We start from the raw sequence: 14,839 nt of genomic DNA, 5'->3' as shown, positions 1-14,839 counted from the left end.
TAAACCAAACCTTATCCTGCCCTGTTTGCTCTAATTGCACTCATATCTTTGCACAATCGGTTTGCATTGTTAAAAATAACGTTAAGTTTCCAAACGGCTGCAGGGATGTGGAGGATCGACAAGACCTCCAGGTTTCTCTCCCTATTACTGTCATACATAAGTTGCTGATTTTACAGTTTTGTTGCCATAAAACACGTTTTTTTAAGTTGTATATAAGAGTAAAAATATGATACAGATGTCTAAAACACTGAGGCCAAATCAACTACAACAGTTAAAGTTGAACACTTTATTTTACTGGAATAAATAAAAGGCAAACAAACTTAAATAAATGTATGTAAAACATTATTACTCTCGTCATTCAACATGTGCTCTCTTTTTACCTCCGTACCTTTTTTTTTAATATAAAGACTGTTCAGTTGGAGATTTCCATGCATGTTATTTTTATACTGTATTTAAATTGACCAATCTTCTGTATATTTAATGGGATCTGAGTTTATACTCATCCTCACATTAATCTAGGTGATGCACACATGTTTTTATACTACACGTATGCAATGCAAGCAATATAATATGCATAGAAGCGTATATTTAAAAGAGGAGTTCTTATTATCTGCTTCTGTTTACTTCTTTTTGGTTTTAGGTGTGTCAAAGATTAAAATGACAAAACATTATTATTGCTCTCTTTTCATTTTGTTTATGGAGGGACAGCAAAATGTTTCCTGCTGTGGCTTTTTTCTTTTGTTGTGTCCATAAAATAAAATGTGCTTCAAATTTCAGTGCCATCTTTATTCATCTGCTGTGCTAGGAGCACACCAGGGAAACTATTTCCTCCTGTTCATAAAATAATTATTACAATAAATAATATTTCAGTTTCTACAGTCCAGTCCAGATTATGTACTGTACATCTAAACAAAATAAATTTAATATTGCTGCATTTGTCACTTGCAAGTACTCCTTGATTAACAGGTTTAAAGGAAACTTTACATTTGCAAGAGGTGGATGTATTTATATATATATATATATATATATATATATATATGTAAAAGTATTCCAATCAAGTTTCACATTTTTTTTAAATAAAGCATTCCACACGGATGCATTACTATTTTACAGTCAGTATTCTGCCATCATTTACAGGAGTGGCGCAATAATTCCTCTGCTAGAGATCAGAATCGGCCAAAGTTTAGCTTAAAGTCAAATCAGTTTTTTTTTTCTTTTTCTTTTCTGGTTCTTGAAGGCACCACAGCTTTGCAGCTAATGTCTTCAAGCAACAACACATCTGTGAGAAAATTTTAAAAGACTCAAAATAGGTGATAGGAGAAAATAGATAAATACGAAATGCCCCAAATTATAATTTGTCAGATCAAAGTTTTAAAAAAATCTGGAGCCATCAGTGCAATTCTAATTTACAACATATTTGCAGAAACCTCCCACACAAAAATAACCATTTATAAAAAGTTACACTATAGACACTAACCTACACAATCACTAGTTATCATATTCTCTATGACTGCACATGTTTGACTAAATCAGATCTCACCCATTTGAAATTGAAACATTTGATCCTGAAGTGATATTTTCTTTCTTGTTGTCAAGTATTATTCTGACAGTTGTATGGCATTTTCTTCTCTTTCATCCCTTTTCTGTTACACCAAATTGAAGTCCTTCAGGTTGGCTGTGAGGATGGTGTCCTTCACAGCCACAAAGACGAAGCGGATGTTTTCGGTGTCTGTGGCGCAGGTGAAGTGGGAGTACAGTTTCTTGTCCTTGTTCGGGTTTTGTTCTTGGTACATTTTGAGGATGAATTCTTGAGCGGCGACTGGATCCTGTTGAGGTCCTGAAATGTAGGATTCAAATTATTTCAGTCCTTTAAGAAAACCTGTTTCCCACAGCAGGGCACAGTTGTGTTAGAACTGTATATTAGTGATCTTTAATAGATGAGAATAAAAATGACCCCAGGTTTCTGTTCAGTATGATAGACTAATGAAAAGTCCCATCTCTGTTGAGCTATGTATCCCTACAGCTATAAGCAGTGATGACTTCATGAGATTCTTTATAAATAAAAATATTTTCAATTAGAGAGAAAATTCAAACCAACATTCCTACTATCGCCTCTGGTTCTGTGTCAGATGAGACAACTTTAAAAATGTTACTACCTGATTTGTGTTTGGACTGTTTTTATCCTGTTGAGCTCTCTGAATTGTCAAATATAATGGCTTTATCCAAACCATCTGCGTCTGCTAGATCCCGTCCCAACCAGGCTATTTAAAGAGGTATTTCCTGTAATTAATGTGCAAATTTTGGATCTGCCTAATTTGTCTTTAATGAATGGTTACGTACCACAGTGCTTTGAGGTTATTGTAATTAAACCTTAAGAGAACAGATCTTATTTCAGGAATTCTGGCCAATTATCTATATCTAATTCATCTATAAAGTTCTTGAAAAATAGTTGCAAATCAATTGTGTGAACATCTGGACAGAAATAATCTGTTTGAGGAGTTTCAGTCAGGGTTTAAAGCTCATCATAACGCAGAAACATTGGTGAAAGTTACTAATGATATTCTCATGGCCTCTGACAATGGACAGGTGGTCCTGTAAGACCTCAGTTCTGCATTTGATACAGTTGATCACCATATTCCACAACAGAGACTTGAATATGATATTGGAATTACAACAGCTCTAAATTGGTTTAAATTATATTTATCTGATACAATTCCAATTTGTAAATGTAAATAATGACTCTTCTTCATACACCAAAGTTATTCATGGAGTTCCTCAGGTTTCTGAGTTTTTTGATCTAGTCTCTTTACTTAATATATGCTTCCATAACATAAGTTATTAAATAGCATGGGATAAATTTTCATTGTTATGCTGATGATACATTTTCCATGAAACCCAATGAATCCAATCAGTTACTTGGACTACAAGCATGTCTTAAAGACATAAAAACCTGGATGACCCTTAATTTTCTGCTTTTAAACTCAGACAAGACAGGTTTTAGAACCTGAGCATCTTGGGAATAAATGTTGCAGTCTTTCACTTTCTCTGGATGGCATTAATTTGGCCTCCAGTTCTAATGTAAAAGGCCTTGGTGTTATTTTTGATCAGGACATGTCTTTTAACCCCCACATTAAAAAAAAGTTAGTCCTTTCCACTGTTGCCAATGTGCTTGCTCAGGATGGGACACTGCGATGAAGATTCAACACAATCTGCTGACTTCCTTAGATAACTTTTACAAACTGGCTTTTATAAAGTATGTGTGTTTTTGTACAGTGACCTGAGATGACTTCTGTTGTGACTTGGAGCTAAATAAATTGAATTGAATTTAACTGTTGCATCGGCCAATGGGAGCCAGTGGTGAACCAGCAAGTTTATAGGCATGTCCATTGCCCACCCCCCGCCCCTCCGTAGTGGCACCCCTGCACCAACGTTCTTTCTTGATTAAAATGCTGTTTCACAAATCTGTACAAATTATTTAAATCTCAACCTACTTGTAAGATTACACTATTTCAAATGTGCAGATAAAATCGAGGACAATCTAACCTGTGAACTCAGGGAAGTATGTGGCTATGTGGGAGTACATGATCTTCTCCTTGATGATGTCAGTCTTGTTGAGAAAAAGTATGACCGAAGACTTCTCGAACCAGGGATATGTGATGATGGTTTTAAAAAGAGCTTTGCTCTCCTCCATACGGTTCTGAGACGGATTGGCAGAACAGAAAGACGCAGCAGTGAACGTCCGTTCATAAGAAACTCATTAGTTCCTTTACGTTTTGTTTTGAGCTGGACTCCCACCTCGTTGTCACATTCTGCCAGAACCTGATCGTACTCGCTGAGCGCCACCAGGAAGATGATGGAGGTGACGTTCTCGAAACAATGGATCCACTTCCTCCTCTCTGACCTCTGACCCCCTACATCCACCATCCTGCAAACAAAACCGCCCCAACAAAGAGAAAACAGATCTGCCTGCTGCTCAAGTGTGACATCTTACAGTTCCATTACAGTGTTTTTGATGTAGCTCACCTGAAAATGACATTTTCCATGTCAAAGGGGTACTCGATGATACCCGTGGTTGGCACTCGGACTCTGAGGATGTCCTGAAGGTCTGGTAGATAGGAATTCTGTGAGATTCGATTCAGGTCAGTCAGATAGCTAAAGTTTTTGCAAAAGAAAAATCAAAACAGGAAAAAAGTTAATAGCTTTATTTGAGTCTGGTTATGAACCTGATGTGTCAACTACACAGAGCGGTCCTGTGTGCTTTTTGTCTTGCAGTTTAGAGTCTCAGTGCATTTTCACATTCTTACTATTTGGTGGAATCAGACAGCTGGTACTCCCTGCGTCGGTCGTAGCACTCCTGGATCCCGGCATCATTCCACAGATTCTTGATGGCCACCGCAAGGTTTGGGTCTAACTCCTCCACTTTGTCCACTTCCACCTCCAGGACTGAGTTGGCATAGTTCTGTGGACACAGACGTGAAGACAATTCCTCATCAGAGAAAATGTTCAGATTTTTAAATGATCCAGACACTTATATCTTTGTTAATACAAATAATTCAATAAGATTTCTTGACTGGAGCTTTAGACTTTGCACCTGGTTACTGGGGTCAGCGAAAGATATATTTAGCGCCCCCATGGCCCTGATCATGGTCTGCATTGATGTGTAGATGTTCTGGAAGACCAGCTTAGCGTAACTCCTCTTGTCTTCATCCGTGTATCCTCCTCCGTGGATGATCCTCATCTGTTTGATGAAGGTGCTCTTTCCACTCTCACCAGTGCCTATTAGGATGCAGCAAACGTTAATGTTTGATCATGTTTAAATAAGAAAACCAGTGCTGGGTGCACAAGGAGACGGACATTTTTACACTGTAAAGACAGCATTTAAGATTTCAGTTTGTGGCTGTAGAATAAACAATAAAATCTACCTTTGACATCTGCTAAATATTACATTTTATTTATAGTGAACAAAATTCAACCTAATTTACACTTTTTTCTATTAGACCCTTAGACATTGTAATTTAAAGTACATTCAGTAGACACTTGAGTTACAAGGTGAAATTTTAGCTTTAATAGGGCACTGTCATAAATGACTTTAAATGTAGAAGTAATTTTACATAATGCTACAAAGTTAGATTAAATTAAGGAAATGTTCATGTTTTTGGTGCAGAGCTCCTACTTCGACTGCAATAGATTATAGTTTAGTTTAAAATATTAAAACTTATCTGTGGCAAATTGATAGGTGTATGAACATAGACACATTATTCGTTATTTAACAAAGTGCAGAGTTTAAAATTTTTGTGTAATTTGTGTATTATTTTCATTTTAAACCTAAGAAATGACGTCAGCTGTTGGCTTTATACTGAGGTATTTTGAAGTATTTTTCTGTAACTGAAAGTAAAACGTCAAGAATTTTAAGGATTTAATGAAATTACAGCTTTAAATATTTCCTGAAGTACAAGACAAGACCTGTTTTTTATGCATATGTTGCCAAGTGTCAGGGTAAAGTAAATAACAAGTAAACCAACGTGATAACGTTTGACTGCTAACTCGTCTATGCAGGTAAACTGAGCCATTTGAATATAGATTTGACTTCCAAAATGACACCTGATTTGTAATATATAGATGCACAAAGTGAATTATGGAGATCCTTGAGCTGAGTTCTGTTTAAAGCTCATGGAAATCAAACGTCAGTGCAATTTAAAACTGGAGTCAGTCATCGTCTCTTCTGTCAGAAGATATTTAAATGGCTGCTGCACTCGTGTTGAGTGATTTAACATGTTTGGTTGTTTCATTCAACTTTTATTTATGCAAGTTAATCTTATTGAGCCTCGGGGGCTCATTGACAAGAGAGACCTGAATTAGTTGTATCATAATCATACATTTTGACCAACATTCAAAACATAAAAAACAGTTAAGGCTTCCAACTGGAAACACAACAAGCAAAACTAAAACCATTTAAAGCGTTCCCTCGTCCACATTTACTGGCCTTTTCCATCTTCTCTGATTAAATGAGTTTCATGTCACGATCGTATGAAGCTCGCAGTGACATGACAAGATCTGTTCACGGCTTTTAAAGTTGCACAGTATAAGACTCCTTAAATCTCAAACACCAAACTACAAATTTGCTAATTTAATGAAACTAAAATCAAAATGCTTAAACTCTCTTATTTAATATTTATCTTTTTCTCATTAAGTTTGCATTTGCAATACAATTTCTTCATTAGGACCACACGATGTCTGTATTTGTTTATGAAATGGACATTATATGACTGCAGCATGCTTCTGCCTGAGCTGCAGTCCGACTTGGTGCCCTGAGCAGAACTCAAGTGTCCTGACTGTTTTGCATTGCATTAGGAAAACTCCAGCCTCCGTGTCTTAGCAAACAAAGTTTAGCCAAATGGTCTGCATTTGAATGTACCTTGTTTACAAGTCAAGTTTCTTGAGGATGAGGTGGGTCACGTTAAGGCAGATGAATTGTGGAGGCAAATTTAAGCTTGTGCTGCATTTTAAGGATGAAGGGTAGACAAAGTTTCTCTGAGTCACCTCTACAGAACAACCTGTATCATTCACACCTCAACACTAGAAAACAACCTGTTTTGCAAAATGATTTTTTTTTTTAAATAACCTTTTTTTAACCAGACCAATCCAGATGGGATCACAGATCTATTTTTCAAGAAAGGTCTGCAAAAGTGAGCTTCGCTTTAGTTCGTCAGTGGTCGTTCACTCGATTGAGCCAGCCGTGTCTCATGATGATGATGATGATGATAAGAGATTAAGAGATCTTGATCCTTAAAAATCTGCAGCACCAGATGAACTTCCACCTTATTTCTTAAGGCTGGCTGCTCATATCATCGCAGTCCCTGTGTCCCACGTCTTTAACCTGTCTATAAGACAAAACTCCATCCCAGACACTTGGAAAACAGCCTTTGTTCTTCCTTTGCTGAAGGGAGGAGACCCCACCTCACTGAACAACTATCGACCAATCTCTAAACTCTGCATTTTAGCCAAGGTTCTAGAAAAACTGATAAACTCTCAAATCAAAAATTACCTGGACTCATTTAACATCTTACCTCCACATCAATCTGGTTTCAGGAAACAACACAGCACAACCACTGCTTCACTGAAGGTTTTAATGATGTTGTTGAAGCACTGGATGCTAAGGATTATTGTGCTGCACTTTTCTTAGACCTGTCTACAGCTTTTGACACTGTGGATCAGAACATCTTGTGTCATAAACTCTCAGACATTGGTTTCTCAGATCACACCATTGGTTGGTTCTCTAACTATCTTTCAGACCGGAGGCAATGTGTTCAACATAATGGTACTTCCTCCAGTTATTTAACAGTCAACAATGGTGTACCACAAGGCTCAGTCTTAGGACCCACCCTCTTTACAATCTACATATGTAATGTAGGTCAGAACATCCCTGATGCATCCATACGTTTCTATGCTGACGACACAGTTGTTTATTGTTGAGCTAAAACAGTTGAAAAGGCTTTCCAGCTTTTGAAATCTGCATTTGACATCATCCAGTCTGATTTGTTCCGCCTCAAACTTGTCGTAAATGCTGATAAAACCAAAGGGATGTTGTTTTCAAATAGGAAGTCCGTCCCAGCAGTTCTTCCTCCGATTTTATCCTCAAATGGTGTCCCCATTGAGTTAGTTGATTCCTATAAATATTTGGGTATCTTGGTCAACTCACATCTCTCTTTTAAGCTCCACATGGAAAACTTGGCAAAGAAGCTGAAAGTTAAACTGGGTTTCTTTTTCAGAAACAGATCCTGTCTAACCCTGAATGCTAGGAAACGTCTTGTATCTGTGACCTTCCTTCCCTCAATTGATTACGGTGACATTATTTACATGAATGCTCCTACAAGAACCCTGCAGATGTTGGATGCTGTCTATCATGGTGCACTAAGATTCATAACTGGCTGTGATTATCTTTACCCACCACTGCACCCTGTATTCACTGGTTAACTGGACATCATTAACTTCACACAGACGCTCCCACTGGTACATTTTCATCTTTAAATCACTTCTTGGTCTGCTGCCTTCATACATCTCCTCCTTCATGTCTCTGCGTGAGTGCAGCTACGGAGTGCGCTCTCAGGACATTATTACCTGCAGTGTTCCCTCAATGAGGACTGAACTAGGCAAAAGGGCCTTCTCCTACTCTGCTCCTTTTCCCTGGAATATCTTACAAAAAGATTTGAAGCTCTCGACCTTGACCTCTCTAAGTGGCTTTAAGAATCTGTTGGACTCCTGGCAGGGACCAATGCAGACATGTTCCTGTTTTTAGTTTTCTACATTCGCCTTATAATCTAGCTGTTTTTGATACTTTTTTGCCATCTTATTTTAATTTGTAAAAAAAAAAAAAAAAAAAAATCTATATGCCTCTTTTATATTTGACTATTGTTGTCCATTGTTGTCATCATTCTTTGTTGAAATCAGGTCTCTCTTGTAAATGAGTCCTCTAGGCTCAATGGGATTAACCTGTATAAATAAAGGTTGAATGAATGATGATGTATGTTTAAGTAGGAATGGTGAAATCAATGCATTGACAGCGGACCTTCACACCTACTCACCAACTCTGCTCTGTGACTACCTCTGTTGTCAGCTCAAAGGCGTAAAAGCTGTGGATCAACGTCCTTCGTCATTTCACACACTGTTGCTGTAAGGTGTCTGTTAAAGGGAATAATGAAAGCTTCGCTGCCTCTTCGCCCCAAATGTTTCTCTTCAGCAGCTAAAAGAAAAGAGCGACTGAACGGGAACAAGTCTGCAGGTCTAAATGATGTCATGGTCGGGTCCTGAAGACCAGCACAAAACAGCAACTGTGTGCTGGATTCAACAGTACCTCATCAATCCTCTCATGATTCAGGAGATTACACCCTTTCTTGTTCTTGTTCTTAAAAAACTCACAAAAAAAACCAAACAATTGCTCTCAACAACTTACGAACAGCTGTTCGTACAAAAACGTCAAAATGTTCAGGAGAGACCATGTTGACTTAAGCAAATGAGCAACTTTTAGTATCCACTGCTTTTTTTAGGATCCATGTTGACCTGCTGCCTTGTGTTGGAGGACATCTTCTAAATAAAACTGGAGAAAGTAAAGATTTCTACAGTTTATCAAGACTGTAGACACACACTCCAGAATCTATAGAGACGTTCATTACAAGCAGCAGTTCCTGACAACATGACAAAAGCGATGACTGCTTGTCAGACTGCAGAGAGCTCTCATTGCTCCTGGGCTGGTAAAGATCTTGTAAAAAAAAATTAACGAGACAGATTGTGGATCTAAATAAAGAATAACGTTTTTTAAATTTCATTCTGGGGTAAGAAATGATGACTGCAGATGACTAGAAAGACATCTGATCTGAGACGTTTTCATTTTCCCTACAATAAGAACCTGTTCATTCCAGACCCTTTCCAAAAAAATAGAATATCATGGAAAAGTTGTTTAACTTCCATAATTCCATTCAAAAAGTTAATCATTAATAGATGATAGATTCAGGGCCCACAATTTAAACGATTTCAAGTATTTATTTGTTTATTTTTACATAATTTGGGCTTCCAGCTCATGAAACCCACGAAAACAGGATTTCAAAAAATGTGAATACTGTGAAGACATCAGCCCACACTACTCAGTTTTTGCAAAAAAAAAAGAAAGAAATTAGGGTCACAACAAATCAATCAAAATATGGTTCTTTATCCCTTTGCCTTAATCACTGCCTCGATGTGACGTGGCATTGAGGTAATCAGCCTGTGGCATTGACGGGGAGCAATGTCTAGTGCAGGTGTTGGTAAACTCTGCTTTCTTAAATCCAAGGTCACTGCAACAGTCTACCAGAATGTTTTAGAGGACTTCATGATTCCTTCTGTTGAGGATCTGTATGGAGATGCAGATTTCATCTTCCAGCAGGACCTGGCCCCTGTCCATGCCGTCACAAGCACCAAAACCTGGTTTGATGCCCATGCCGCAGTGCTTGACTGGCCAGCCAACTCGTCGTACCTAAACCCCATTGAGAATCTATGAGGTATTCTCAAGAGGAAAATGAGGGGCACCAGACCCAACAACAAAGAAGAGCTGACAGCAAGCATCAAGGAAATCTGGGCTTCCATAACTCCCCAAATCATGACTGACTGTGGATATTTCACACTGGACCTCAAGCAGTATGGGCTCTGTTCCTCACCCTTCTTCCTCCAAACTCTTGGACCTTGATTTCCGAATGAAAGGCACACTTTACTTTCATCAGAAAAGAGAACCGAGGAACCCAACAGTTGTAGCCCATCTCCCGGATGTGTCTGAATGTGGTGGTTTTTGAAGCTGTGACTCCCGCCTCATTCCACTCTTTCTGGATCTCTGCCTGATTCTGGAATCTTCTGTTTAATAATCCGCTGAAGCCCACGGTCATCTCTGTTGCTGGTGCATCTTCTCCTGCCATATTTTGCCCTTCCACTAGACTTTCCATTGATATGCTTGGACACAGCACTCTGTGAACAGCCAGCCTCCTTAGCTATGAACTTTTGTGGCTTACCCATCCTATGGAGGGTATCAATGATGGTCTTCTGACCAGTTGTTATGTCTGCAGTCTTCCCCATATTGAACCAAACTGAGACAACGGAACCAAACTGAAGCAATTTAATGACACCTGGGAAAACCTGTGCAGGTGCTTTGAGCTTAGTAGAAGATTAATGTGTAACACGCAGTTTAAAACATTCATGCCCTGCAAAATATGGGCTGATTTCTCCACAGTATTCTAATTTTTTGAAATCCTGTTTTCGTGGGTTTCATGAGCTGGAAGCCCAAATTATGTAAAAATAAACAAATAAATAGTTGAAACTGTTTAAATTGTGGGCCCTGAATCTATCGTCTATTAAAGATTAACTTTTTGAATGGAATTATGGAAGTTAGACAACTTTTCCATGATATTCTAATTTTTAGCAAAGTGTCTGTATACGCCTGATGACCAAAATGTCAGTGAAATAGTGTATAGCTGTGTCTTTTGGCACACCCCTTTCAGCACAGTAGATCGGAGCAACAACCTCATTACAGCTTAATAAGCCCCAGTTTGTCTTCATCGTACTATCACTTGTGAACACAATTACTGGAACACCTCAACTGGAGAGAAAACCTGAGTGTTTTTCTATTTTCACAGATTTTGGTGTAAAGAAAAAATAAGTTTAACACATAAAAACAATCAGCCCTTACGTTCAGGCTGGCTTCTTTGAGCACATCTGGGTGTTTCTTGTATGAACAGGTGTTTCCTTGTTGGTGAGAAGACATTTAAACAGACACACACTTCCTCGACAGTGCAGAGTAAAAAGATGTGGCCTTAACATCAGAGATAAGAACTACTACAACTAGCACCACCTGCAAATGACTCCTGCTGTCAGGTGGGACTCTGCAGGCAAATACAAGATGCAAAAGAAGTCACTGCAACAGTCTGATTTCCTAAAGTTTGTACTGTGTTGTGCTCTGCACAACAAACATCCTCTGAAGTATGATTTACATACATTCATCAGAAAGAATATGGGTAGTTTTTTTTATTATTCAAGCCAGTAGCTGCTGAGTATCGCCTTGTTTAATAAAGACTGAGCACTTTTTACATAAGTGAAAAGAACACAGATAAAACTGATATATTCCAGTTCACACAGTGGTTGAGTTTCTGGGTCATTTTAGCATTTTAGTTTCTTGTTTTATGTCCTTTTTAACTTGTAAGTGTACATTTGTGTTATTTGATATAGTTGAGAATGGTTGTCTCGTTCGTCTCTAAGTGTCCTGTGATGTCGTGTCCAGGATGTCTCGCACAGGGACTGCTGGGCACCAGTGACCCCGGCAAACCAGAAAGGAAGAAGCCGGTAAAAGATGATGGATGGTTTAATTCAATATGAATGAAGCTGTCACATGTACATTTTTTTAATTTTATTTTAATGTTGATCTATTTTATATATCAGAACATTGTATTCATATATTGATGCTTTTTGTGGTAAAAAGCACTTTCTTGAATGATTGATGAGCGTTTTTTTCCCCATGTTGCACTTTTTATAGACTTTGCTCGTACATTCCTAACTTTGTTTAAAAAACATAAGAAAAAAAAGAAAAATAAATCACTGTAATGCCACTTTGATTGGTGATATGTGCTGCTGATTGTCCATTCTGCTGATCTCATGCTGCTGATTATTTCATGCTGCTGTATTCATTCAAACCTATCTGTTCACACAGACTCATGTTCGGGCTGCTGTTGTTACACTGTATTATTTTACATTATTAGAGTTTAGCATCTTAGATCTTTTAGCGTACTGTTAGACGTATATCTTTTTTTTTCATTTACCCTTTATTTATCCAGGTAGTCTCATTGAGCCACGAGAACTTAATTTCAAGAGAGACCTGTTGAGGGAGCAGATGGTGGGGGTTAAGGGCCTTGCTCAGGGGCCCAGAGTGGGACGAATGAGGGTGGAGGCAGGTGTGGGTGTTTCACCTTTTCCACCCACATTTTGATGTTGACGGTACCGGGAGTTGAACCTGCGACTTTCCGATCACAGGCCCATCTTCTAACCTCTGCGCCTCCACTCCCCTATCTTAGTGTACATTATTTCTTTTTATACTGTATATTTTGCTATTGTTGGGTGTAACTGGGACCCTGTGTACATAATTTCGCTCCACCTCATGTACCACGTGGTGAAATGATAATAAACACACTTGAACTTGAACTTCAGCACCAATTTCCAACCGTAAAGCAGATGCTCCTGACATAAGTCCATGTCCTTCATCAGGTGTGAGGCCTGAGAAGAGGCAGAATGTGAAAGCGCTTCACCCCCTGGGTGCTCCCTGTAGGCCGGACTGAACCGGACGGGGACCGTTTTAATGAAATCCTCTGAGAGCTCGGAGTCGTCCTGACCATGTCATCCAAGTAGCAGCAACATGTTGAAGATTACACATTACACCGTCCATTTAACCTGAATCAGCCCTGATCGCTTTCTTTCAAGCTCTTTAAATAGTTTTGTAAAAAAGACGATCAGTGTTGAATGTAAGTGTTTATAATGTTAAATATGAAGTGTTTTATCACATTTCAATTTAAAGATGTAATCTAAACTGTGTCCTCTGGCCCTTTTGTTTTCTGTTTCCGAAGCTGTTGCACCTCTTCCTGCTCATCCCACAGCCTGTTAACCAACTCCATCAGCTCTCGACTCCTCTACGGTCTCTCTTGTTCCCCTGAACCAGGAGACTTCTAGGTTCGTGGACCAGCTTTATCAGACCACCTTCAAGTGGGTTTAAAGCTATGGCTAAGGTGGCAGTTATTCTGTCTAACTCCTCAGAGAACGGTGGAGCACAAACCTGTCGCTCATGTTCTCGCACCACGAGGGATTTGCATGATTTTTGCATGAGGCGCGTCCGCAGCAGCTAGTTATGGCTTTCGAATACACCACGAAGCGAGCGGAGGCCCTCTCCCACACTGCTGCAGTAAAACGAGCAGATGATCTTTGGCTCAAAGTGGGCACATTCTGCAAACTGTCTGTGGCGAGACATGCGCACACAGCAGAGGGACAGCACCGGGGATTTTTATCATTAGCACGCGCTTGAGAACATTCCCCCCATTGTTTAAACAGTTGGTTCAAATGGACTGTGCTAATTCTAAAATTAAATTAAAATTTAGGTAGAAAACATCACTGTTGGCCTCTTTTGTTGACCAAGTTCAAGAAGTTAAATTTAAACCACTTGTTTGTTTTCTCCATATATGAATTTTGCAACAACAAAAAAAAAAACCCAACAACAAAAGTGATGAATTAAATGGTGCGCGGTGCGTAAAAGCACACTGGCTCAACGATGGCGCAGGGTCAAGACGCATGCAGCCAAACAGGAACAGTTTATAGGACTCAAATATTTATGAGCTATAAACTTTAAAAAAAATAACAACAATCAACGAGCTAATCAATCAAAACGGACGAGCTGGGAGTTGACAGTTTATTTTCAGTAGCCTTTTGTTAGTTTACTTTATAAAAACCATTTCTCTTTTATAATTACTGAGCAGCTTTAGATTTATTGGCTTTGTGTCCCACCTCCCACTCTGCGTGTCCAGGTGTGGTCAGGAAACAGTGAGGTCACTTTCAAGCGTTTATCACCCTCTGACACGGGACATTTTTTATGTAAAATGACAATAAAATCAGCTCTTTTGAATTTCATATAAAGATAAAACTCTTGCAGTTGTCACTTATATCTGGAAGTGGCCTTTAATTGATTTCTCTGATGACAGAGCCCCAGATTGACCCCCCTCCTCCCCCAGAGATGCTCACCCAGCAGCAGCAGCTTCAGCTCCCTGCGGGAGTCCTTCTTGTCTCTCCTCAGCTGCTCCTCGATCGCGTCATTGATCCTCTTGGTTTCTCTGTCCTCCGCCGACACACAGCAGCCAGCCATCATCCAAGCTCACCCCCTCAGACCAGAGCAACCCCCTGCTGCCAGAGGACAAATAAAAAAAGGTGTGCAGTCTTTTAAAGAAGATTTTTTAAGGCACAGGACAGTCCTCACAGCTCCAGCAGGACTGAGCTGCAGAGCATCTTCAGACTGAGGTTCTGGTGTGAGACGTGCCCAGTTTGTGGCCTGACGCTGCAGGAGCTGCTTCCTGTATGACCAGTTGACTCAAAGTGCAGCAGTGGGTCTGAGCCTGACACACACTGGCTGAGCGGTTTTTTAACCTGGCCAATCGAGAGGAGGGCGTGGCAATGGCTACAAATAGACAGAATAAAATGGGAAGTGAGCCTCTGCAGTGGGCAGACTTCACATCACAGCAGTTAATGCAAGGTTTCCACAGACACCAAACTCCACAGGAGGGGGTCCCAGGAGCCG

General features: G+C 39.4%; 1 protein-coding gene across 1 annotated transcript; it reads right to left on the bottom strand.

Moving 5' to 3' along the window:
• Positions 1–1,434: 1,434 nt before the first annotated feature.
• LOC119413946 (guanine nucleotide-binding protein subunit alpha-14-like) lies at positions 1,435–14,647 on the bottom strand. Its single transcript, XM_037681019.1, has 7 exons — positions 14,290–14,647; positions 4,592–4,776; positions 4,305–4,459; positions 4,024–4,152; positions 3,796–3,925; positions 3,544–3,697; positions 1,435–1,837 (listed from the first exon to the last, which is right to left on the bottom strand). Exons 1-7 carry the CDS (start codon positions 14,411–14,413, stop codon positions 1,647–1,649), a joined length of 1,068 nt encoding a protein of 355 aa, XP_037536947.1. The 5' UTR covers positions 14,414–14,647; the 3' UTR covers positions 1,435–1,646.
• Positions 14,648–14,839: the final 192 nt, after the last annotated feature.

The sequence above is a fragment of the Nematolebias whitei genome, chromosome 8 (assembly GCF_014905685.2).
Source record: "Nematolebias whitei isolate Nwh7 chromosome 8, NemWhi1, whole genome shotgun sequence".
NCBI lineage: Eukaryota > Metazoa > Chordata > Actinopteri > Cyprinodontiformes > Rivulidae > Nematolebias > Nematolebias whitei.
This window is presented reverse-complemented; position numbering and strand designations above follow the sequence as displayed.